At 33.2% G+C, this 26,981-nt stretch overlaps 1 protein-coding gene across 1 annotated transcript; it reads right to left on the bottom strand.

Annotated features, from left to right (window-relative positions):
- Positions 1-18,932: 18,932 nt before the first annotated feature.
- Positions 18,933-26,739, bottom strand: LOC123654452. The gene is made up of 4 exons (XM_045590353.1): positions 23,173-26,739; positions 22,560-22,962; positions 21,814-22,391; positions 18,933-19,025 (listed from the first exon to the last, which is right to left on the bottom strand). Exons 1-4 carry the CDS (start codon positions 26,737-26,739, stop codon positions 18,933-18,935), a joined length of 4,641 nt encoding a protein of 1,546 aa, XP_045446309.1.
- Positions 26,740-26,981: the final 242 nt, after the last annotated feature.

Genomic DNA, 26,981 nt, shown 5'->3' with positions numbered 1-26,981 from the left:
CTTTCCTGGCATATAAAACAAATTATATCGGAACAACAGTCTGGTTTCTTCAAGGCTCGATCCACAACAACCAACCTTGCTTCATTTGTGACTTTTTTGACTGATTCAGTTGATTATTATATCCCAGTTGACACAGTTTATACAGACGTAAGCAAAGCGTTCGATACCGTGGAACATATTATTCTTCTTCACAAACTTTCAACCTTTGGTATGAAAGGTAACTTGTTGGATTGGTTTTGCTCGATTCTGAGCAATCGAAGTTTCAGGGTAGTCGTCAGTGGATACTCGTCTCAAATATTTTTAACCCAATCAGGTGTCCCCCGAGGACCGGTTCTGGGGCAAAATTTGTTTAACATATTTGTGAACGATGTTGTAGGAATATTTAAACACAGCAAATGCTTTCTTTACGCCGACGATCTCAAAATTGCATAACAAATAAAAAACCAACATGACACTATCCTTCTACAAGAGGACTTAAACCGCTTGGTCGACTGGTGTGAGAGGAACAATTTGGCACTGAACATCGATAAATGCAAATACATACGATTCTCACGTGGAGTTCACCCATACTCGCAGTCTTATACTATCAATTATGAGACGTTGGAGGAGGTGGTTGCTATCAAAGACTTGGGAGTTAGTTTGGATAGTAAAATTAGATTCCATCGACAGAATAACAATTAAGGTGTTTCAAATGCTGGGTTTTATAATAAGGAACAGTAAAGATTTTAAAAAACCGCAGGCCAAGATTAGCCTTTATGCGGCGCTGGTTCGATCTGGTCTGGAATACTGTGCTCAGATCTCGTCACCACACTACGATGTACATATAAAGCGTATTGAAAGGGTCCAAAAGCGTTTTCTATGGCACCTTTCTTATCATTGTAATAAAGTAAAACAGTTACCGACATATCATAGTCGTTTACAATATTTTAAACTTATTAGTTTGTTCGATCGAAGACAGTTATTGGATCAGGTTTTGCTATATAGATTGGTTAATGGTATGTTGTGTCCAACGAAGCTGTCGCTCCGATCTTGTAGAAAAAATATATACAAATGCGCCCACTAGATTTCCCCGTGCAAGTAAAAACGTTCCATTTTCGATTCAACGTTCAAAAACAAAATTTGGTCAGAACGCTACCATGAACAGATTATTTGAACAGTATAACCGAATAACAAAAACCAACGAAATTGATGTGGATATTTTTTCAGACAGCCTTCCAAAATTTAAAAATAAACTTATTGCAAGCTTTACTTCTCCTCTATCTTAACATTAAATGCATCACTATGTCCTTCAATATCGATCATGTTCTGTATGTTTTTCATGAGATGTATGAGTATATATTAGTATATATTTTATATTTTGTATATAATCTTTCTTTTAAAACAATTTTTTGCGAACGTTAATCTGTTATCGTTTATGGATAAATTGTATTTTTTCTTTCTTTCTGTCTTTTTGTAAATTTTAATTTATATTAGAATATGTTATTGGGAGTTTTGAGGTTTTTGTTTTTTACATTTATGTAAATTTAAAATAAATAAAATGATTACTACTTAGATGGAACAGTCCTTAACCTCGCCGTGGAATCTTGTAAATAAAACAACACTCAGCAAATTTTGTAAACATTTTTGTAAAAATCTGTATTAGTGTATGTTTTGTAAGTTATCCTAAAAATAGATAAATAAATAATAAATAAATAAATAGTTGTTGAAAATGGTCGTAAGTTACCTACAATAAGTTTGTCCTTCGCGTCAAAATACGACTCACGCTGTGGCCATTTTCTATAGCTATATGTATAAAACTATTTTTTAATTTTCTTAAAAACTATCGATTGAAAAATGCACAACAGCGTTGTTATTATCTATCTCAATATCTTTTAATAATAAGTTGCATAAGTTAAGACGCTCTTACTAAAACTAACACAAAAAAATATAACGAATAACATGTTATATTACTGTCCAAAACATAAATAACGAATAAAAAATATAAATTACTGTACGAATACAAAAACAAATAAGTACTAATTAACACATTTGTATTTGTGGAAGCAAATGTTTTGTGAATACAAACAAAACGGGTGACATATAAGCGGAATACCGAAAAATAATATTCGGGCCGCTGTGATATTTGCGAACGTATGAAAATAAACAAAGAATTTTTAATTGGAATTTCCTTTTATCAACAAAAGCTATACATATATAACCATGAGAGAATTTAATTATCACTGAATCTCTACCACTACCTGCAAATATAGGTACTCTTATTATTATTTTTCAGCAAAGGTATTTTCTCCTGTTGCGAAGAAGGATTGATATACGCTGTTCCACATCGGAATTACTCCGGAAAATTATTTCTTTCTCAATGACAAGTTAAAATTTTAAACAAAGACAGTTGAAAAATCAGCAGAATTTAATGCGATATTTTCACAAGCGTGAAATAAGCTATGATGACGTGTTGTTTTCAAGTAATCGAGTGTTATGAAATAGGCTTCAAGTTTATTGTTAAACTATGTCTAGAAATAGTCGGCTTATAGTGATTAATTAAGACCCAGAATAGGGTTAGGGTGGATTGATTACCGTCGACGACTGATCACTTACAATTTTTTTGGTCGTCTTAATCATTTTCGCCTTAAGTCTGTGAACTACGTCTTGATATCATTTCTATTGATATTTTAATAAATTTTTGTTACACTTTTTGTTACCTAAATACACAGTTCTGTTAAAGTGAAAAAAGGAGTCATTCAAGGAATGACACAAATAAGTTGAAAGTTTGCGTAAACCTTTATTTGATGCTTGTATGTCGTTTTAAAATTATCATAAGGTGACGTGTTAGCATCTTCAAAAAGTCAAGGTTAAATATAAGAATAATAATAAATAAATAAATATCTATCATTCAAACACGTCGTCTGTTCCTAAGGTAAGCAACTTAATGCTTGTGTGTAATATGTAACAGCCGGCTGAAACAGCTAAATATTTTTGTCTCTCTCCGTAGGTCAAGGTCAAAGGACGTGAGGATCAATTTTTTTCAAAATATATCGCTTTCATCATAGGTGTGAATGTATAGGTGAGTATATTTAGCCTGTACCCAATATTATAAACGCAAAACATGACAAAAATCTAATTGCTTTGACTAGGCAACCATTTTTTATTAATCAGTGAGATAAGAAAAATAAGCTATTAATTGAGAGCCTTTAGGACAAGCCAAATATAAGTAAACTGTATTATTAACCCACAACAATTACGAATTAGTTTCCCAATAACGATTGCTACCGACAAGGATGCGTCCAGGTGGGTTAACACCGGAAGAAGAGGAAGTCCCAGGTGGCTACAGGGTGGACCCAGTAACCGGATGTGTCCCAAATAATAAAGAGGTTCGAGTATATTATAACAAACTTGTTTATAAATTATATTTTAGAATTAAAATGCATTAAGCTTTCAGCAAAATATAAAGATTAAGTTGCTTAATAAAATATCCTTAATCTTTATTTCAAAGCTGTACAGAAAGACGCTAATTTCCCTTGGGTCGTCGACTGTTCGCTTAGATATCGTTTGTCTGTCACAAAACTTATTTCCTTATATTTTAAAGCAATAAAATATACTGTCTTGCATACAATTTTACTAAAATATTGTCTAGACAATAATTTTTAAAGTGCATTTGATATTATTTTTATAATGAGTTTGCAATAACGTTACATACCTAATGCATATTGAAGTGATATTAAATAACTTGGTCACGAGAGACGTGAAATATTAGTATAACTGGTTGTTAGTCCATGTGGGTCTGTGTATGTGGTGTCCCCACCCTGTCTCGGAGAGCACGTTAAGCTGTCGGTCTCGTTTGTTATCATATACACCTGATAGCGATCGTCACTCATAATAGGGAATATATCCGCCATTGGACCAGCGTGGCGGATTAAGCGTTGACCCTTCTCCTATATGGGAATAGAGGCCCATGCCCACCAATGGGATATTACAGAAGTCGCTGAAATATCTGAAGTTTCAAAATGACAATTGCGGTAAAGTTTATTGGCAGGTGAAATGATTACTATAAAGTAAGTGTATCATATAATTATATGAACATTTCCTAATAGGCTTTGACTGTCACGAATCTTATACTCTAAGGATGTCTGGAAATAATCGGCGTAGTAGCAAAAAAACCTCCCTTGCAGATATTTCTGTGTTTTATTACAATCATTATTACATACTTGAGTGGTGTGCAATAAAGAGTAATAACAGTAATATTATTGTTGCAGTTGGAAGACAACCCCAACACCAAAAAATACACAAATATTTCTGTATATTGTCGTTCTATAATTAGCCCACAAGCTGCATGTATACTGGGAAGTACAGTGTGCTCTAAAAGTTTTTTTTTCACCTAGGCTTACCTCCGAGCAAATCTTCGAGTCAACGTTTGCACTCTCTTAAAAGTAGAAAAATAGTTGAACACTAAAAGTTTTACTTACTGTCACAGAAAAGTTTTACATTAAAAAAATAAGCACATAAAAACTAATCAAAACCAAACAAGAAATATATATATAAAGTTCGTTTTTATTATAATAATGATTATAAAAGTTATATAAAATGAGCTGACATGCACGATATGGCACGCTTACATATTTAGGGATTGAATTGAGGTTTTCATAGCACTTAAGTTTTAAAAATATGATCATGTATTTGTTGGAAAAATCAAAAAAAAAATTGTATTTATTTATACCATCCTGATAGCATTTGCAAAGGTAAAAGTCGAAAAAAAAGTAACGAAAACTGTTTTTTATATTATTTTTACAATGTTGGTAAGGAACAAGAGTACAAATAAAAATAGTAATTGCAAGTACTCTACGAAATAAGCACTTTTAAAGAGAACAAAGTAGAATACTTAAATGAAACAGTATTAAAATGTTTGAGTTATTTGCAGGCTATTATTATTGTTCTAGCTGTATTTTTTGTTGGGAAAATTGACAACCAGGAACGTAATTTCATCGAAAATTTACGCGAATAAAATGTTACAGTGAGAGAGCAGGTACTCGAAAAAATGTAAATGCTGAACAATGTCGTTTCCAGCTAAAAAGGAAAATATGGCGCTCAATTCGCTACACTGCTTCGATGCAAAGCGGTAAACGTGGATATGTGTCCTAGAAATTTATCCAACATAAATCTATGATATATACATATATAGCGCTGTGTGGCCCGTGGGTGTCGTAAGAGGTGACTAACTTACATAGTTTCAATACCACTTTGGAACTTAAAAAGCCGATCAGTTGCGGGATAACCATCTAACTGCTGGGTTTGAAATACACAGGCCAAAGACGGGCAGCAGCGTCTTCGGTGTGACAAAGCCAGCCCTGCGGTCTCCAACCCGCCTGCCCAGCGTGGTAATTATGGGCAAAACACATGAGTTCACTCCATTTTTGGCGCGAACTTGTGGAGACCAATGTCCAGCAGTTGACTATGATAGGCTGAAATAATGATGATGATGATGAATTCTATGATAGAGGAGTACTTTAGAACTTTCTAGGTGTAAAGATTTTAGAAGCACTATTTTCAAGTAAAAATTACGACCGTCGTCTAATATTTGCTTGATCATTCATCCCTCCATTCGTTTTTGATTAAAATACTTGGCACATTGTTAGTAAAATTGATAGAAAGTTGGTACAGAATTAATCTTGTTCTAAAGGTGGAATATAGGCTTACAGGTTTCCTAAGAAAGTGCGGATGTAACTTCGAAAGTGTGCCGTCGCGTTCTCTACATGAACTATAGTATATCTACATAAAGTTAGAAGATTCTTAAGTGTTTACATATATATTTTACTGGTTGTACCAGTCTGGCTACGTAGAATATTGATATCACTTCATACTACGAGACACAATGCCCTTTTGATTCTGAAATTTAGTGTGAAAGAAGGGATGAAAAAATGTGTAAACACGAACGCTGTTGCAGTTACAGCTAGTATACTTGTGTACAGATAGGGTAAGGTTGCTCAAGTCGTACCCCCTAAGGAAATAATGTTGTAGTATTTAATGCATTTCAAATAAAACAAAATCTTTTGCATGAACATAATCTTCATTTAGTTACCTTTTAATCAATATTCATAGAAATTTAAAAGCCACTTAGCAACATAGATATTTTAACGATTTTCACAAATGTACCTTCGGTACGATTAAGGCACCTAGTCGCCTAATTCGTACCACCTATAGCCTAAATCGTACTTAGAATAAGTCTTTAGTTAAGACATTATAAACGATATAGAAAAATATTGAAATAAACAAAATTTACAAACAAATTAGTCTGAATTTCTAACATCAACTTAAAATACTATACCTACTTTTATGGTTTTGTGATATTTTGTTTAGTGTTGTCTTTATTATTCGTCGTATAATGTTTTATGACCTATTCCCATAAATAGGCACTTACCCGCTTCAATAAATAAAATATCGTACGATACAAGATATTATTTTATAATTTATTTCCAGTCTACTGAAGAAGAAAAAATGTTTTACTTTACAAGTATTTAATATTTTAAAACTATGTTAGACAAAGTTCAATTCATTCACATAATAAGTGTGTGTACAAGCTTTTATGCGTGTATATATAATATTTCCTTGAAAGAAAAAGCATTCTTTATAGAGTAGTGGTGATTGAATAAAAACCACATATTTTTTTTTTGTAATGGAAATAGTTACGCTAATAAGATTAAACTAATAATATTATTATTGCAAAACGGAACAGCAAAATTATCAAACGACCGCGATCGTAAATAGCGAAAATTTATTAACTCATCTCGGCATTTCTGACGTTTTACCGAGATGAAAGCCGGCCCTTGGGCGCTAATTCTGTTAACATGCCTGCGACGGGCAACGCCTCGGTGGAGCACATTACTAAATGAAGTAATAAAAGCACCTACAATCTGGTTTAAACGGGACCGAGCTTAAACAATACTCATTAACAATTTACATCGTATTGCTATTAACTTCATATCGATTTATTTTGGTCTCGTTTTCCGTAAAATAACTTATACGTATATTCTGTTATGGTCCTTTTCTTTAGGTTGTGTGGAAAAAATGCTCTTTACATAAGTAGATATATATTTTTGAAATTATATTTCTTTTGACGCGTTAGGAAAAATTAAGAGAGTAAATTTTTCCGACATTTTCCAGTTTTCACGTCACGAAAAAAAACCGATACCGTGAAGTTAGCTAGCCAATGAAGTTTACCTTCTTATGTGCGTAAAGAACTATGCATACACATGTTTTTTTTTAATATGTTTCTACTACTTGTTTGTTTTTTTTTCTACTACTTATTTTTTTTTTATGTTAATATACCTTACTGATTACAAAAAACGATATTTGTATTTGTATATCATAGTAGTATGATAGAAGTATTTTAAAGAGTGAAAACAATTCGAAGGTCAAAATACTAATATACTTAATTTGGTGTCCTTCAAGAATTCACAAACTTTGAGTTAAGGTACTTTTCCGGTTAGTTACCTTTCTGAACCTTTTTCAACGTAATGGGAGCTTTTCAAATAGTTTCAATTGTTTCTGAGATTAATGGGTTCGAAAAGTCTTGTACCTTTATTAATGTGAATATGTTCATTTCATATTTAATGACGAGCGGCTAATGACGATGCACTAAACTTCTAAGATTTTTTTAGGTCACGACAACGCATGACTGGGTTAGGTGTAGTTATATTATAGATACTTACGAGTAGTCTTTGCGCCAAGTAGGTTCCGAACTCCCATCCTATCAACGCCAAAGCAAGCAATTATTTGTCACCACTTCACTAGAACTAATTCTCATAACTTCAGTACAATTAGTAATACAAAACAAGTAATACAATTTTATTAAATTCTAAGGGAAGTAAAGTTTCTTATGAATATGTTTTATCTATTTATATAATGTGATATCTTCGTTAATTTACACCGCTTTAAAAATATTGTTATAATGATGTTATATCTCAAGGATCATCCCGTAAAAAATACACAAAAAGACCATAAAAAAGTGAGGGATTACCAAATCGGTTTTTATCATGGAAGCACCTTTTTATCCTCTAATAAAAATAGTATCAAAAGATTAGGCAAGAAAATCTTTATTACTGGAATGACATTCAGATTTCATTCAGTCTCATTGACAAAATATTTCGATGGACGGCGCTGTTAACACGTGATTTATTGACTGCCATATTTCAATTGTATTTCGTATCCTATGCTACGAGTTTTTTTACTCTATTAGTTATGTTTATTCGCACTTTTTGTTTATTTATAATTTTTGTTATATTATTTAATATTTATGACTGCACGTATGACTGATACCGAAGTGTTGTAACCTTACTCGATACTTTGTCGAATACAATTATTTTTAATTTAAAATAAAATAATAATTATTAATTCATAACCATCAAATAAATTAATAATTATTAATTTGCTTTTGAAACAAACGAATTTTCCAGTTTTGTATTGTTATAAATAATATAAATAGCGCTAATTATTTATTTAAAGTTTTGAATGATTTATAAATTAAATATCATTTTAAAGTTCAGATCATTAGGTATTTTTATGAGGTAATATTTATGTAACTTGCGTGACGCAGTAGCTAGTCCGTAATGGACCTATCGAAATATCAAAATTTGTTTGAGTCCCATCGACCCTTTATATTGCAATAAAATCCCTCACATAAACAAAATCTAAGGAGATCTGAGTAGTGAAGGTAAATATTTGAACGAAAAATTTGTTATTAGTAATAAGAAACAAAAGAGAACATCGTCCTTTCGTCGGAACTTGTCGTAATAATATCTCAACAACACATTTCTTTACTGGACCGAAGTGCCATTGAATCAGAATGATATAGTTTAAATTATGTAATGCTTCAATTCTTCTGCTGCCTGTAATATCCCACTGCTAGGCATAGGCCTCTTTCCCCGTGTAGGAGAAGAATCATAGCTTAATCCACCACACTGCTTCAATGCGGGTTTCAGTAACGATCACTATCAGGTTTACATGATAACAACTGGGATCGAGGGCTTAACGTGCTCTTCAAGGCATGGTAGAAAGACCCACAAGGGCTGCACAAACACCCAGACCACAGCCTACATCTATATGGCCAATACAAATGTATCTCATGTGCGGAGATCAAACCCGCAACCGCCAACGCAACAGTCACTAACCAGTGCTGTGATCGTTGCGCCAATGCATCATCATGCATGCATGATTGGTGTTAAAACTGATATACTAAGGTCGGATAATTAGATTCTTTACTCAGGCCATGGCGCCATTTATTTTTATTAGGCAGCAAACAAGCTTACACTCTGCTTTTTTAAGCGCTAACCATAGTCTCTGAAGACCTGTAACATTAGGAACTTCATGTGTTCAGTGTCGAACCTTCACTCGAGGGTTGAGTTGACTCTGCGCAGGAGACCTGGTTATCTTATCACAGTAATAAGAGTTTTTAAAACTGTATTACTTAATTATAACAACCTATAGGGGAATCAACTCTGCTCCAGTTTTGAGCACGACATTTTGTATCGTGCTGTATCTCGAAACATATCTAGGCTTTATTATAAAAAGATAAATAGTATAACAATAATAATTAATAAAATAATAATGATAATAAATAATAATAACACAATTTTGTTTGACTAATGACAAGCATAAAGCGACACGTAGTTTGTAAACGTAACATATGAATATTCGAATTACTGTTTCTTATAGAAGTCGCTATTTAATTTGGTTAGGTGGCTTCAGTTTGAGTTTCAAAGTTGTGAAATTTAATTACACGTATGATAGGAGTGGTTTATTTGATGTGTGAAAGCGTGACATTTTAGACAATATTTACTTACTTCGTAACGATAGATAATTCGTGTGTATTTCCACGCGTTTGTGATTGCTCATTCTATAAAGAACGAGAACAGACCGATACACGATCACGAGTTCAGACCCTGCTCAATCGTGGCACATGAAAAATGTTGTTACAGCTTATACAGATGTAGGTCATGGCCTGTGCGTTTGTGTTTGTATTGCATATTTCAAGAACCCAGTCTGTTTATGCTGTTGAGCGCGTTTTATTATTTTTAGCTTAAAACATTGGTTTTATGTATTGTAATTGGGTTGATAAATCCTTTAATTAGTGTATGTAAGCAAATGATATTAACATGGTATAATGTTAATACCTAAACTACTAATAATAGCACAAAAAAGTAATACTACTGATATTAAATTATTTACATTATGAGGTTATTGTTAGTGTTATTGTATTATATGTGTATGAATGACTGTGTTTGGATGTGTTTTATTAGTACAGATAATGATACCCGTACGTAATTTAGATATAAAAAATTCGAAATTACACAACTTTCCCAATATTAGGTGGTATAACGTTGATGAGAACGAAAAAAAAAAATGTTTTTGTACAGACTGTTATTTCTATTCTATACACGTTCCTTCTCAATAATGCGCAATCACAAAGTTTTGAAACTTGAAGGAAAAAATACGGTATTACTAAAAAAAGTATATAGCAGATTGGGCGCTACGATCTAAATTCTCTCAATGAACGGAGTATTGTGGCATGAGAATATAAAATGTGTACTTTCCCATCCTTTCCTCTTAGAAATCAAGCTCCAATGATTTTCGTCTTCTTCAATCTGGATTAAATTTATATGTCAGATTGTGGTAGATTTCTCTCGCTCATCGTTTTAAGGTACTCGGTCTACTGTGGGCTTCAGTGGTTAATGTTAGCACAAGTAAACACAATTTATGATATCACCAATTTCTTATAACACAGGAATCACTTAGCAAAAAGGTAGTTATTCTAGTAGAAAGGTACGCAGCACGGAACGCGGAATAGTGATTAGTAAAAGGGGCGGAGACTAACTTCATAGCATTCGATGTCTTCACTGTGCGGTTGTCGGGTCCATCGTGTGGCAGAGGGAGAAACTCAGAGCAGTTCCTATTATATGCGACTCAATTGTAGGTTTAAGGAGATCACCTTTGAGATGTTCATCAACGCTCACCTTCACTGCTGCTGAGTTGTCCGCCCTGCCTAGCCAAATTATAGATCGTTATGTAACAATTAATTCGTTTACACAAATTAATTATTAAGAGTCTAGGTTAAGCTACTAGCAGGATACATAATTACTCCTATTCTCATACGTGTGTAAAATATTCAACATCAAATTAACAAAAAATATATCAAAGGAATCCTTATTTAAAAGTTGTTTTAAATATTTTCAAACGATGAGAGATTTCGAATTTCAAATAATATTTGTAAATAAATAAATTAAGCATTTATTTTTAATGAAACCGCAGGGGAAAAGAAATACTATTTAAATGGTTAACAAATTAGTAAGTTACTATATATATATATATATATATATATATATATATATATATAATATTCCGTAAAGTCTTTGAAATTTAGAAATTTCTTTGGTTTGACAGTACTTTTTTATGAAAAAGATAATAGAGTAAATAAGGCATAATACGACGACGTATAGAAATAGATCAAAATGTGTACCTCAACTTTTGAAACATAGCACAAAAAAAAAACAAACTGGGGATTTATGTACATGTACAAATGTACAAAAAGTGAGCAAGCGTTAGCATACACCTGGCAGTTGGCACTGAGCGGCTAGTTTTTATTGGCAGTCTACCCAGTTGTCATTATGTGTCTAAAAGTTCGAATCAACTCGCGCCAGTGGGGCTACAATTCACCCAGCATTTAAAATGTTCAGGCAAATGAAGTAATATTTCTGTAAAATACAAACACAAAAAAGTTTTCTCAAGTTGTTTGGTTATGTATTTATTTATTAATTAAATATGTACCAACTAAGTACATAAAATAATTAATGTTTTACGAATTGATGATGTTTATGTTAATCGTTGTTACTTTTTATGTTATCTGGATTTATTTCTTCCTAAGAGACATTCAAATTCTTTATTCTTATTATTCATGTCTCTTTTCATCGCTCTGGTGTAGTGGTACGAATACCGTGTCACAGACTAGCGATTCCCGCATCGATTCTCGCTCGGGATGTTTATTTGTATTTGTACAAATATTTATTTCCCGTTTGGTTATCTATCATTGTGTGTCTCCCCACTATGCCTCGAAGAGAACAAGCAACAGTCGGTCCCGGCTGTTATGATGAACAGATGTGGAACGCATCTCTGCTATATATAGATCATCATCATCATTTCAGCCTATCGCAGTCCACTGCTGGACATATGCCTCCATAAGTACGTGCCAAAAATGGTGTCAACTCGTGTTTTTATATATAGATAGTAGAGAATATATCCACCAACCAGAAGTGGAGTAGCAAGGTGGATTAAACTTCGATCCTTCTCCTGCACGGAATAGGTAAGAGGCCTCTGCCCACCAGTAGGGTGTTACAAGCTAAATCGTTATCATTTTCGTTTTTGTATGAACAGCTTAAAAATAATTTAATAATATATTAATATCTAAATACAATCTAAATATATACTCAAGAACCAATCTCAAATACAGCAATTAACTCAATACATATTCAATTACATGCACATGTCTTGGACTTAACGTGTGCTTAGATGTCGCGCGCTGTACGTAATTGACAAGACATGACAGATAACTATAATTATGTACTTCAACTGAATATACACTGAGACGCAGTGCAACATAGCGCGGAATTGACAAGACACGGTAACTGACGCGAATATAAATTACACAAATATCTACACAGTATATGCCTAAATGACGGCATTTAGGTATCAGTCATCGGTATACGCTGTATACCATTAAACAAATTTTATAGTGTATTTGAAGAAAGTCATGACTACATTTGAAATGGTTGATGGTTTTTTTTTTTGAAGCTATACTTCTTTTACTGATACAGTACAAACAAAAATGCACAAACGCCCAAACCACGGCCACGGTATGGCCAATACAAATGTTTGTCACGTGCTTGTATCGAGCCCGCAACCGCCAGCGTAACAGCTACAAACCAATACTTTGGCTATTGCGCCAACGCGTCGCATTTCGTCATCGTAAATTTGCAAGTTTTATAAGTAAAGTATTAGTTGCGATATAAAAGAAATATTAGGATCAGAAACAGGTTGCTTGAAGTCGTGCCTTTTTAAGTTACAGAGAGCCGCCCACGCCCGGTTCATGTTTACTTGATTTGCGATTCGGTTATTGGCCTGCTAATGAGTGTCTGGATAACCCAAATTCATATCGTTTATATACAGGCAAAAATATATCAGGATTTTATGCATAAAAAGATTTGCAATTCTAATGAACTTGGGAGTCTTTTATGTTACTTAATTTCCAAGTTCGAAATTAGTTCCCGTCGTTCATGTATTTTTAGCTAAATAATATAAGTATAAAAAATAATAACTTACTAAAATATTCTATTTCTGCTAAAATATTCTTTCTTTCATACACTAATACGAGTGTGTACAAAAGGCGGGTTTAACTCTAATGTCTTTTCTACCAGCCAACCTTGGTATGTGCAAGAAAGTAGAGTGTGTAGGCGTACAATAAAAAAATAAATAAAAAAAGTAAAACAAATAATATAATATAACATTACATATCATAACATAATACTAATAATATAATATAATAATAACAAATAATACAATATAGCGTAGGATAATAAAATGAATTATATAATAGTCAAAAAATAATTGTATTGTTTTAAATTCTGGGTCATTCGTAGCACGTGTTTTTAACAGACTTCTAAAAAGGAGGTTCTCAATTCGATTGTATTAGTTTTACGTATGTTACCTCAGAACTTTTGACTGAATTTATGACTGGTATTTCGATAAATATTTTTTAATCAGATTTTGATGATTCTTATTTTAATCTAAACTACTTTTTCGTCTATCTAGTTGTATTACTTGTTGGTGTAATTGAAGTCAGTTTTTTTTTCGTTTGCGAGCAAACACAATTATTGTTAGTCGTTTTTCACTTACAGTTATATATTTTCATCTAGTTTATATTTTCAGCGCAACGAACCGAGAATTTAGCTCGTTACGACCACTCTATTTGTGTATAAGGGTAATGATTTCTGGAATCGTTTTTTATTTAATTTTTCCATTTATTTTAATACAAGTATATCTGTTCTTCGTATAATAAATATAATTCTAAGTGAATGATGAATTAATAAATAAAAATAAATAAACAAAATTAAATAATTTTACTAATATCGACTAATCTGACCATCATAATTACAAATAAGGTTACTCAAGTCAATATTCATTGTTCCAGATGATACTGGACAGCGGAAACAGCTTTCCCTTGTGAACGGCCACTACAAAAAAAAAAGCAAGGTCCGCTGTTTCACGCCACTTCGAACCCGCAACTCTTTATTCCTTGAAGGTTACAAAAATATACTCCTCGTTTTCTCAGCACAGGTGTAGCAAAGGGAGATGGTAGATGGGCCATACCTACCTCGGAATCCATCTAGCTCTAATATAAGCTAGCTCTAAGCTAAATAACAAGATTTTATCTATTTATAATTGATCTTTGCTCCTTAATTTGTGCACACCTTAACCGCTGCTACTGTATCGTGTCCTGTACCCAAAGGTTATCTGGAAGAAATCGCTATTTAGCGATAAGATCGCTTTTGTACATCTTCTTTTGTATCTTTCTTTATATGTGTCTGTATTTCGGTGTACATTAAGAATAAATAAATAAAAATAAATAAAATAAATCAATAACAATAAAAGTAACTAGGATGGGTTTGATATAGTGAAATTAATTTAAAGACAGTGCGATAGGTTCTGCTTTTCATTTTTCAACGCTTTGAATGTGTTTCTTTATGTTGTATTAGTTTATGTTGTTTGCAACTTTTACAAGTTAAAGTTTATTTCAAATCAGAATTAAAAGATCGTTGATGCAATTTATTGAAGAAGTGATTTTGAATTTTAGAAGCTGTTTGAATCAGATTTCTTAATTAAATTTAACAATCCTGGACATAGTAGACTAATACAGTAGAAGTTCACATTCTATTTTTGAATTTTCGCGCTACGCCTATGACCGTTATTTACATCCATTGATATGTAAAGACGCATTATGTCTACAGGGAATTGCATTTAATAGAAGTCTTCGCTCCTTAATAATATGGTAAACATTTAATAATATTTTGTTAATAATACAGTCCAGGTAGGTTTGCCAGTTCGAGTTTGGAGATGTACTCGACTTTGAACACGTATAAAAGACGTATGAGGTCAATTAGGTGAGTGCCAGAGAAGAAAAATAAAAGCTCAAAATGTCTCATTTTCGCTCAGTTCTCACAATAATATCAGTTTGCTTCAAAACGTACTTTGCTAATGATTTATTATAACTATTACTTTCAGAATAGGTTTTTTCAAAATTGCATTTATATAATGAGACCAACTCATAGCAATACTGGCGTTGACTCAGTCTAGAGTTTCATTGTATAGTACGTTATAAGTTATATCAAAAGTCGGGATATCTGTATATCTCAAAAACATCCAGAAACCACATGATATGGACCACATTGTCAGCATTAACTTTTATCGTTAGTGTAGTAAAAACAACAAAGCGTCATTAAATTTAACTTAAGTAATTGCAGCAGCCAGTAGTCAAACTTAAGTTACGGGCTTGAAACACAAACAAAACAAATTAAATGGTGATAAAGAAGAAGTTTATGGCTCAAAGTTTTATCCCCCACTCTATCCTATTAAAGACTTGTCACCGCCTCGGTATCAAAGGAAACTTGCTTAAAACGGAGACGTCTAAATATATTATACACTAGTTGTGCCCGCGACTTCATCCGCGTAGAATTTAACAAAAAAGTTATTGTTCACTTTGCAGAGCTATAAAATAAATAAGTTTCTAAAATAAAATTAGCCTTAGTAACACCTTACTATATTAGGTATCCAGTGAAAGTCCCGTCAAAATCGGTCCAGCCGTTTCGGAAAATTGTAAAAAATGTTATAAAAAGCGGTTATTTTAATATTACAAACAGACACTCCTATTTTATTTACTTGTATAGATATATAAGAGTAATTTTGTACAAAGTGATATTTTTATACTTACACACAAAGAAATAAGTTCGTGTGCTTTTGTAATGAAACGAAAGAAATTTTTAATTAAAGGGTATTAGTAGAATTAGTTATTACAGTAAGCAGATTATTGAAAACTTTATTAACTTAACTTTGTTTTTATAGACTATAAAATACTTGCAATGCTTTTAAAAGCTAATGATTGTTCAGCTCGTTACATCTTACTGCTGGGCATAAGCCTCTTTTTCCATGTAGTAGAAGAGCCGGGGCTTATTCCACCAGGCTGCTTCATTGGGGTTTAAGGAATATATTCCCCAGTATATAATGCTACTCGTTTGCTATCAGGCGTCTATGTCAACGACTGGACTTCAAGACACGGTTGAAAGATTCACAAGGATAAAAACGCAGACCGGATACAAATATTTATGTCAATCCATCTCGAGTGTGAATCAAACTCCGGTATTTAGATGCTTTTATTGGCATAATTATGGCTTACACTACACCATAGCGGACTTCAACCCTAAAAGCCTATTGTGTAAAATATTAAAAAAAAATACCGAAGGTGAAGTCAAATCTGTCAGGCTAGCTAGTTAACAAATAAGTGTTTTAATGTATACAGTCGGCAGTCTAGCTTCTTGTCATACTTATATAAAGGGTTTTCAACATGGTTTTGTAAATTAAAAAAAAAAAACTATATGTAGATGACAATGAGTCTTATTATAGTAAAAATTTGCGTTGTGTTGAGTTTTATTTTGATTTATATAACAAAGGTTTTGTCGAAAACCCCTATACTATAAAAATCCTTGTGATTTCACTGTCATCGCAAACTGCGCTAATGGGCCCGTCAGTGCCTAATAAGCTTAAATTTCTTGAGAGTACTGTGAGAGACGGCGTTGAAAGAAAACTTCATGAGGAAACTAGCGGGAAACTTCTGCGCCCAACTCTCTTTTAGTCGGTTTTTATTTAATTTAATTAAGAGCTATCAGTTCTATTTAGCCAGTTTGTACGAGAAGTTCGATGCACAGACATCTTTGTTGCGTTGTTGTTTAAATTGTGCTCTAGTAATTGAAGACATTAAAATGAAGAACGAGAAGAGAAGAGAAAAAAGAATATAAATTTATATTATTATTTATTTGCTTTACAAAACCTTATTAATAAAATAAATTGTAAAGCACAGTTAAAGGTACCCAACGTCATCATTAATGAAGAGAATACTTTACAGTTGTGGGTTATTTACAGACCAAATCAGTTCAATTCATATTACGGCAAAAAAACCTTATTATGTCTTTAAAGATGCTACGACTCATTAGAATTCTGGCTTATTAGCCAATAGTTGTTTAGTTAAGTAATACAACTATAATTTGTAAAATGACTATACAAAAGTGCTTCTGAACATATTAAAATAAAAGTAATTTATGACTGATTGAATGATTGAGTTAAATTTTGTCTTTTTTTTGAAAATTTCCTGCTTCTTGCAAAATTCGTCTTGTTACATAGCACTCATTTTCATGACTATAGGTTGGCTGAAACAGAATTCCGTTTGATATAAGTCCATCTTTGACATTAACTTTGTCTATGCAAAAAAATAATATAAGGGTTTGAAAATAATAAAATAGATGATTGGCGGATTTTTATAATAATATAGATATATCTATATGGTTGTTTGTTTGAAATCGCATCGCTACTAATGGAAACGAATCCTTAAGTAACATGTAGGACAAATTTTGTCATACTTTAATTTACAGACAAGAAATAATGCGTGGGCGGAGTTGGGGCACAGCTAATATATAAAGCATGTCTTAAGAATATATTACAATAAATGGAATAAAAAATCTTAGACAGATTCTTAACCAAACGCGTAATATGTCTCGCATAATATACTTCTTGTAGTCAAGTAGGTACGTGTCGCAATGAATCATCACTTGACTAACGCGGCAGACTATCCATGCGATTTTTAATATGGCGCGAAATTGATAAAGCGTCTAGAAACGTTTCGAACTTTCGAGAAAAAAATAATTGTAACAATTTTTTATTGTAAATGTTAATGAAGTTAGCCTAACTTAAAAAAAGAGTACTATAATCTTTCCGTTAGTAACAAAATTATTCTCGACATTTGATTACCAAAAATATTTTTGATAATAGTAACGTTAGTTAAAACAACATTATACATTATTAACATATCGATAGAAGTTTAACAGTAATAAAAATTCAAAAAACATATTATTTAAAATATTATAATAGTACGCGAGAAAGTGAATCGAGTAAATCGTACATTGACGGTTGAATCTGTGTTGCCGTTTATGGCACAAGCCAGTAGAAGCTTCTAAAGTTCTACCCATTAATCGTAGCGTGATAGTTTACTTATCTTTTGTATAAATTATCATGCTAAACGAAACCACTACCACAAAGAAAATCGTATTCTTTTAGATTCCGAGATTATCGTTTTTTAAGCATACAAACTTTATCCATTTAGTTTTTTTGATAGTGCAGATTACGTTCGATATTCATAATCTGTGGTATAGCTTCAGGTAATCTAAATATAATTATAAGTGTTAAGATTCATTAAATTATTCGATATTATACGGAAACAATAATATCAAACAAGCGCAGTTGCAGCCAAAGACTTAAGAGACTGCCTGATCCAACTTGTAAAGTTGTCCAATCAATTTGTCGAAACACTAAGTTTGGTCTTATGTTAAGTCTGTTCCCATTTGAAAATTTATTGAACTGAGATCTGATCTGTCAGCTTAGAAGTTAGTCTTTTGGTTCAAACTGGTAGACAAAATGTCTAACGAAGCCTTATTGACTTCTTACGATTTTATATTTGTGTTACCCACACATTAGGGAATTCTAAATATTTTTTTAAATATCATATCAAAAATTGACCGTTCTAGCGGTGATCGAACCTGCGTCTCCTTATTGGTTTGTTTTTGTTTTTGACAATTTTAAGTGACCATACCCTTTTCAGCTTTCTTCCTAGTTTTACCTGTATATGCAACTAAGCAAATCTCGAGTATTTTGTGTATAAATGGACTTATCTAGGCTGTTAAATTATGTACAACGTAATAAGTGTTTTAGGCATGTGTTGCATTTTAGATATCTTCACACGCGGCCTCCCATTATATTTAGTTTTTTTTTTTATAATCATACTAATTTAATCTTAATCTGACGATGGAATGATGAGGTGGATAGAGAAAATCTTCGTACTAGTGACTAGTAACTACAACTACAAGTATCAAATATGAAATCATTTTGTGAATTTTCAATATTGTAGGAATAATAGATTATGTACAAAGTATAACTCTTTATTTCTTACCATTTAGTCTTTTCAACTTTATTCTTCATTTTGTTACTCGATTTTGCTTGATGACAATGATCATGACAGGATTTGATGATGTTTAAACGGGCTAATTTCAGGAACTAATGGTTAGAATTGAAAAATTCTTTTAGTGTTGGATAGCCCGTTTACCGGGGAAGACTATATGCAATTTTTCTTCTAAAGCTCTTCTGAAAACGCGGTACACAACTCGTACTATATATAACTATATAGTACTATATATAATTATATTATTATAATATTATTTTATATATTAGTACTATATAATAACTATATAAAATTATAACTAAACAAATGAAACATTGAGACAGTTACTTTTGTTACTATTAAGAACTGATAAAAACATTTCCCATGTTTTACTAGTTATAATTTACATAAATTATGTTGTATATCGTCTTTTATATAAAAAAGAAATAATTAACGAAACATCCGCAGCGATTCAGAGACAGTTATAAATAATTGGGACCAGTGGAGCGAGTCTTCCATTAGGTCACTTTAGTATAAATCTGTGTAAAAGCAACCTAAGTGGTTTTGTAGTGTACGGTCTAGATTTGTTATTGATTAACGGTTCCATTTTATATAATTTTTTTATTAGTTGAACGTCACATATGTTCAACATACATATAGTTGTCTAGTCAAGTTAATGCCTGTGATTTAAGTAATAGCCGAATGATTAATCTATACAAATAAATCAAATTTGATTGTTTGTAATATTAAAAAAACCGCTTTTTACGGAATGTATATGGATGGATACATGGTACATATACCAAAATAACATTTTTTTACAATTTCTTTCTGTTTGTTCCGGTTAATCTCTGAAACGGCTGAACCGATTTTGACGGGACTTTTACTGGCAGCTTGCTGATGTCATGAGGAGTAACTAAGCTACCTTTATTTTAGAAATGTATATATTTTATAGCTCTGTGAACTGAACAATAACTTTATTGTTAAATTCCACGCGGACGAAGTCGCGGGCAAAACTAGTTTACAATAAATGTCTAATTGTTTTTTTTTTTTTTTTTAATTTAATAAATAAGAGTTTTAATACACACGGTCGTCTATTTCAAAGTTTGGTCATTGCGTTGGCGCATCGGTCACAGCACTGGTTACACCATACAGATGTTTGCCGTGATCTGGGCGTTTGTGCAGTCTGTGGTTGCGCGATGGTTAGAATACGATCGCCGCTGTATTTTAATCAATTTAAGCAAAATTGAATTTATTTCAGTCGCAGCCAAAAAAGAAACGCACATACTTCTTCGATAACTTTATTAAGTCTAGTCCATAGAGTAAAGACATTTTGACTCTGGCACTTTCCTGTAGTTGCCATAAAATAAAAATAAAAAAGTAATACAATTTATTGTCTATTCAATCACATCCTCCACAGCCAAAAAAAAGGATGATTATCTAACAACTTTAATCACATCTTGACATGTAAATAACATCAAATAAAACAAAGAATCATGAAACAAATTAAAATACAATTTGCGAAGTATTGTAACTTAGAAAAAAACAAACAAATTACTCGTGTTACTTGCACTTGAAACATACTCAAACATTAAACAGATATCAAGTGCAAGATGCATAAAAAATTAATCTAAAGATATTCAAGAATAACTGTAATAAGTTGTTACATCATAATCTATAATTTTCAAGATTGTATTAAACTAAATAGGTAAATTTAAACATCAATTAGCTTTACATTTTGAATTTTAGTTACATTCACATTTACCTACATCAGTAATTAAATTCTATAAGCATTAACACTAAATCTTTACATCTTTAAATTAGAGTTTCTGAATACAACCAATATAAATTCAATAATATGGGCAGACAAATTCTAAAATGTATCCTGTCTAGAACAGTATACAAAGTTAATTATCACTAGAGATTAATCATTAGCACAATAATGAATAATCACATTAGGTACTCTATTGATAACAGTTTGAAAATTAACAATAAAATTTATCTCTAATTTTTATATCTATATCAACAACGATCTTTTATTTACTAATAATACCATTAAAAGTGGATAACATGTAACACTTTACTTATTGTATAACATATCATAATATATTAAGATAATTTAGTTAACACTGTGTACATAGGTAGGTATTGGATTAACAGACAAAGATTGCAGTAGAAAAAAAAATAAAATAGTTATGTTTATCAAGAAAAAAATATCCTGAAATAGAAGTAATTTAAAACTGTAAAAGTAATTATTACTTTTTGTAAATATTATATTTACTTGGTATTTTAATAATTCTACCTGAACGTGAAATCTTGTCTGTCGTTTCTTTCTTACATGCAGGTTGCTGAACTTCTGCTCCGGACATAGTACTTGATGTACTGCTAGGATTAATAACTATGCGATATCTCTTACCGATTTTGTTCTCATAGTTGTTTTCGTCACCCTCCACCTCTGAAGAGGAAATCTCCAATCTATACAAACGTTGGAATGGGCGGGTTTTTAAACCAGCTGATGTTCTTACCTTGGCAGTTCTATTAACACCATCGTTACCTGTAATAATTTCTACAACAAGTCCTAATGGCCATTTTATTCTCTTATCTTCTGTCTCTATTAGGACTATATCACCAACCTTTAGAGTACTATTTTTATCTTTACCTCTTTGTACCAGTGTTGTTAAATACTCATTCTTGAATCGTTGACGAAAGTCTGATCTCAGCTTCTGCAAATATCTTAATCTTTTGTTAAGATTCTTACTATCTATCTGGTCCAGATCAGTCACATCTGTTTGAGGTAGTGTTTGTAGAAAACAAGAGGGCCTCAGGGGCTCTAAAGCATTTGCCTTGTCGTCTTCTACATATGTGAGCGGCCGGTCATTGATGACGGCTTCGCAGTCACATAACAGAGTCTGCATTTCATCATATGAGACTGATGACGTGCCTAGCACTCTTCGTAATAAATCTTTCATTACCTTAATTAGGCGTTCGAAGAAACCGCCCCACCATGCAGCTGTGGGAACGTTTAACTTCCATTTGATGCGTTGAATTGTCGATTGGCGTTGTACCTCGTCCCAATCGATGTCACGTAAAAGATTCCTAGTGCCTGTGAAATTAGTACCATTATCTGATATCATTATGCTCGAACGTCCGCGGCGTGCGATAAATCGGCGAAACGTCCGTAGAAAGGCCTCTGTGGATAAAGATTTTGTTAGTTCAAGGTGAACTGCGCGATATACTGCGCATGTATACAGCACGATCCAGCATTTCTCACCATCCTGTAAGTAGAGAGGTCCCGCTAAATCAACACCTGTCACCTGGAAAGGAGCAGTAAGTTGAACTCGATCGAGTGGTAGCGGAGCTGCTGGTGCTGGTGTCGGCTGTGATCTGTGTCTTCTGCACACAATACATTTATCTATTACCGATTTCACTAATAATCTGATACCAAGAATCCAGAATCGTTTCCGTAGATCAGTTATCATCGTGTTGGCCCCAGTATGCAATAGTTGCAGATGACGCTGTTCAACCATTCTGCGGATAATAACATTCTTTGCAGGAACAATCATCGGTGACTTCGTGCATTCTGGGAAATCGGTGAGTAAAAGCTTTGTTTTAACTCTCATTATCATATCTGTATCAGAATATATCTGCCTTGATTTTCCAGATTGTTTCTCAATCTGTTTTTTATTTTCTTGTTGAATAATTCTTATTAATTTCTTTTCAGCTTCATCACATTCTTCAAAGGTAAGTTCTCCCTTTCTTTTATTCTTATGACGTGTATTGTGAGAAAATCTGAAAATCCATGCTGTCATTCGTACAATTTTTGTGTATTTTGAAAAATAATTAGACAGCTGGTCTATTATACTAACATCAGAGCAAACATTAACCTGGCACACAGACTTTTTCAGCTCTTTGTTGACGGTTTTTTCATCAACTACCAGTGCAGATCGTGGCCACATGTCGGGTTGCTGAAGCAGCCAGCTCGGACCTTCCCACCAACGGACTTCAAGCAGGTGGCGTGCGTTACAGCCTCTGGACGCCAAATCTGCCCAGTTCTCAGTTCCTGGAATGTGGTGCCAATTGTTTGCATTAGAATTTTGTCTTATTTCTTTTACACGGTTCCCTACGAAAGTATTCCATGGTAATTCTCTCTTGATCCAACACAGTGCTACTCCTGAATCACTCCAACAGAATTCATCACAATTTAAATTCAAATTTCCTCTGGCCTCTTTCAATAGTCTTGAACCAATTAAGGCTGATAGCAGTTCCAGTCGGGGAATTGTTATCTTTTCTGGAGGGCATATCCTTGATCTGGCAGATATTAAACGAACGGACACATTACCTTCTTTTTCAGTTCTTAAGAAGACGCATGCTGCATAGCCATCCTTACTAGCATCGCAAAACATGTGTAGACTCGCACTGCACTCAGGAAGCAAATCAACAGACAGTCTTCGAGGCAATCTGCAATTATTAAGATAAGTCACATTATCATACCAGTCTTTAAATTGTGATAGTATATCTTCAGATAGCTGTTCATCCCAGGTCATTTTCATGTTCCAGGTCTTTTGAAGGATTAGCCTAGGAACCAGTGTCACTGGGCATGTGAATCCGATTGGATCAAATATCTTCTGTGTTAAGGATAACAAGTTTCTTTTTGTTACTTTGCTTATATCGAGAAACGGTGGTAAATTACTTATGTTACAATAGAGCTCATCTGTATCAGTGTCCCATTGAAGACCTAATATCGAGATCACTGTGTTTTGAGTCTCATTTATTTCTAAAGGTGATGTGACCCACTGTCTTAGATCAAATTTACCTTCATTCATGACCCTCTTAGCATCTTGAATAAATTTCTGTGTTTGTTTAATTGAATCTAAGCTAGTTACTAAATTGTCTACATAAAATGATCTAGCTAAGATATCTGCGGTGTCTTTTTGTTCTGTGACTTGATTAAGGTGATGTGATATGGTTGCTGACAGTAAAAATGGACTAGCTGTCAACCCGAAAACTACTCTGCAGTGTCTATACACCTTAATCTCCTCACATGTATTATCTTTCCACCAAACAAACCTCAGGTAATCGCGATCTTGTGGTGTCACTGATATCTGCAGAAATGCCTTGGCAATGTCAGCAGTGATACCAATGTAACCCTTACGAAATCCAGTTAATAGATTGGGAATCTTATCTAGGAAATTTACTCCTTTATTTAGACATGAATTCAATGACATACCATTCGAATCCTTTGCAGATGCGTCATATACAGGTCTCAGCTTCGTGGTGAGACTCGACTCCTTCATCACAGCTCTATGAGGTAGGTAGTGAACCCCTTCTTTATTCTTTTCTTCAATAGGTACTTCTTCGATGATACCCGAACGCTCCCATTCACCTAAGACATTATCATAATCATCAAACTTACCAGATGCTGTTAGTTTCTTTGTGATAGATTCTAGGCGGCGAATGGCGAGTTGCTCGTTGCTCTGGATATCCTCATGACCCGTCTTCCATGGCAGATGGACTTCATATCGTCCTTCGGTGTTCACTTGTATGTTTTCTTCGAAACTTGTCATCACCTCCTCTTCTTTCTGCTGTTTAGACTGCACCTGTGTAGGGTCATTAATGCCTAATACCTCTAGATCCCAAAAATCTTTAATATTTTGTAAACAAAATAGAGACGTTACAATATTACTACCTACTAAGCATGTTTTCCCTTGTAACGTCCAGCCTAACTTTGTTTTTATTGCTGTTAACCCATTTTCGAGCTGAACAAATGATTCAGTCATTAACAGCCCCGAGAAATCAGCTCCAATTAAGAGCTCTATATCTTTGCTAATACAATCTCTGTCTGTTAAATGTATCCCATGTTTATCTAATAATTTTTTAACAAAGTCATGGGACTCATTGACTTTAGGTACATTTTTACAAATTACAGACTGCTCTAGTGCAGACATTTTTAATTTTACCTCAGAGTCTAAGCTCTCTATTTTAAAATCATAAACATTATATTTTTTAAAAGATACGGATAAACCTCCAAATAGTGAGTGGCTAATTTCTTCAGTTCTTACCGCAGTTAATCCCAATTGTTCAGCGACTTCACTCTTGATGTATGACCGCTGTGATCCGCTGTCAAAGAGGGCCCTCACTATGGTGCTCCGGTTCCCGTTGTAGATCTTCACTGCGACAGTTTGTAATAAGGTCTGCTGAACAGTCTTCATATCTTGTGACAGGTTCTGAAGTGTAGTTTCTTTTACAGATTTAGGTTCCGCTGCAGCTGTGCACAATACTGGTGAATGCTTTTGTCCACATACATAACACTTAATATAAAATCGGCATACTTTTGCATGATGGCCAGGTTTTAAGCATAATACACAAGCTTTCTTCTTCTTTAAAATTTCCCTTCTCTCTGTAATTGTAATACTTGACAACTTGAAACACTCCAAGCTTGTATGATTTTTTCCACACCATATGCAGCTACGTATCTTTTCTTTTTGTTTTTGTTTTTCATTAATCATAAGGCAGGTTGCAGTAGGTCCAGCTGTCTTAATAGCTTCGTCTTGATTATTAAATGTCTTTTTAGCCATTGATATTCTTTGTTCACTTTCAATTTCTCTTTTTAAGAAGAGTAGCAATGAGTTCAACGGATCTTCCGAAGCGTTTTCAGTTCTTGTTCTCTCCCATATAATTAATGTGTCACTTGGAAGTGCCGACTCCACCATTGGTAATAGAAATGCTGCAAATTTATCTTTAGTTACTCCTAGGACTTCAAGTGCTCTCAACTGACCATTCAATTGATCAACTAAATCCGACAATTGGTTAAATTCTTTTTTGTTTAAAATGAGTGACAAAAGCTCTCTTACATATACTTGTATAAGTAAATCCTCTTTAGCATACCTCGATTTGAGGTCTGTAATGCATAAATCATAACTTGAAGAAGTCAACGGGAAACTATTAACAAAGGATTTTACATCACTTCCCGCTTGCATTGCTTGAGTTAAATATTGTAACTTATCGACATTATCGATATCTACGTTTTCATGTATTTTCTTAAATGAACCCCAAAAAGCTAGCCAATGTTTTATATTGCCGTCAAATTTTGTTAACTCCAACGTTGGGAGTTTGTGGCTTTTCTTATTTTCAACTACCTCACTGCCATGGTTTTTTATAATGTTTTCGAAAATCGTTTGGCATAAGGCCCACTTCGCCTCATATTTTCCGGCCTCCTCATACTCTCTATCAATTAAATTTTGGCTATCTTCCCTTTCGGGTTCTTGAAATAAAAATGTTCTAACCTCATTGTCAAGTACTTTTAACATTTCATAATATGACTTTAGTAGCTTAAAAGATGCTATAATATCGTTCTTATTTATATTTTTGTTTGTTGTGAGACTTTCGAAATTGTTGGCCGTGCGCGTGAATTGTCGCCTCATGGCCGTGCGCTCTTTCGATTTTGTATCCATAATTAATAACTCCAATCGCTTACCTTTTTCTTTTGTCACGGTCGCCAAATGTGGTTGCGCGATGGTTAGAATACGATCGCCGCTGTATTTTAATCAATTTAAGCAAAATTGAATTTATTTCAGTCGCAGCCAAAAAAGAAACGCACATACTTCTTCGATAACTTTATTAAGTCTAGTCCATAGAGTAAAGACATTTTGACTCTGGCACTTTCCTGTAGTTGCCATAAAATAAAAATAAAAAA

This window comes from Melitaea cinxia, chromosome 1 (assembly GCF_905220565.1).
Source record: "Melitaea cinxia chromosome 1, ilMelCinx1.1, whole genome shotgun sequence".
Lineage (NCBI taxonomy): Eukaryota > Metazoa > Arthropoda > Insecta > Lepidoptera > Nymphalidae > Melitaea > Melitaea cinxia.
This window is presented reverse-complemented; position numbering and strand designations above follow the sequence as displayed.

Excerpts from the sequence above, each read along its gene's own strand:
- LOC123654452 (XM_045590353.1), bottom strand. The coding sequence starts at position 26,739 with ATGGATACAAAATCGAAAGAGCGCACGGCCATGAGGCGACAATTCACG. Across the intron at positions 22,392-22,559 it reads ACCTCTCTACTTACAGGATG|GCACTAGGAATCTTTTACGT; the intron begins GTGAGAAATGCT and ends CTAATTTCACAG. Across the intron at positions 19,026-21,813 it reads GTGTTAATAGAACTGCCAAG|ATAAGTCCATTTATACACAA; the intron begins GTAAGAACATCA and ends TTAACAGCCTAG.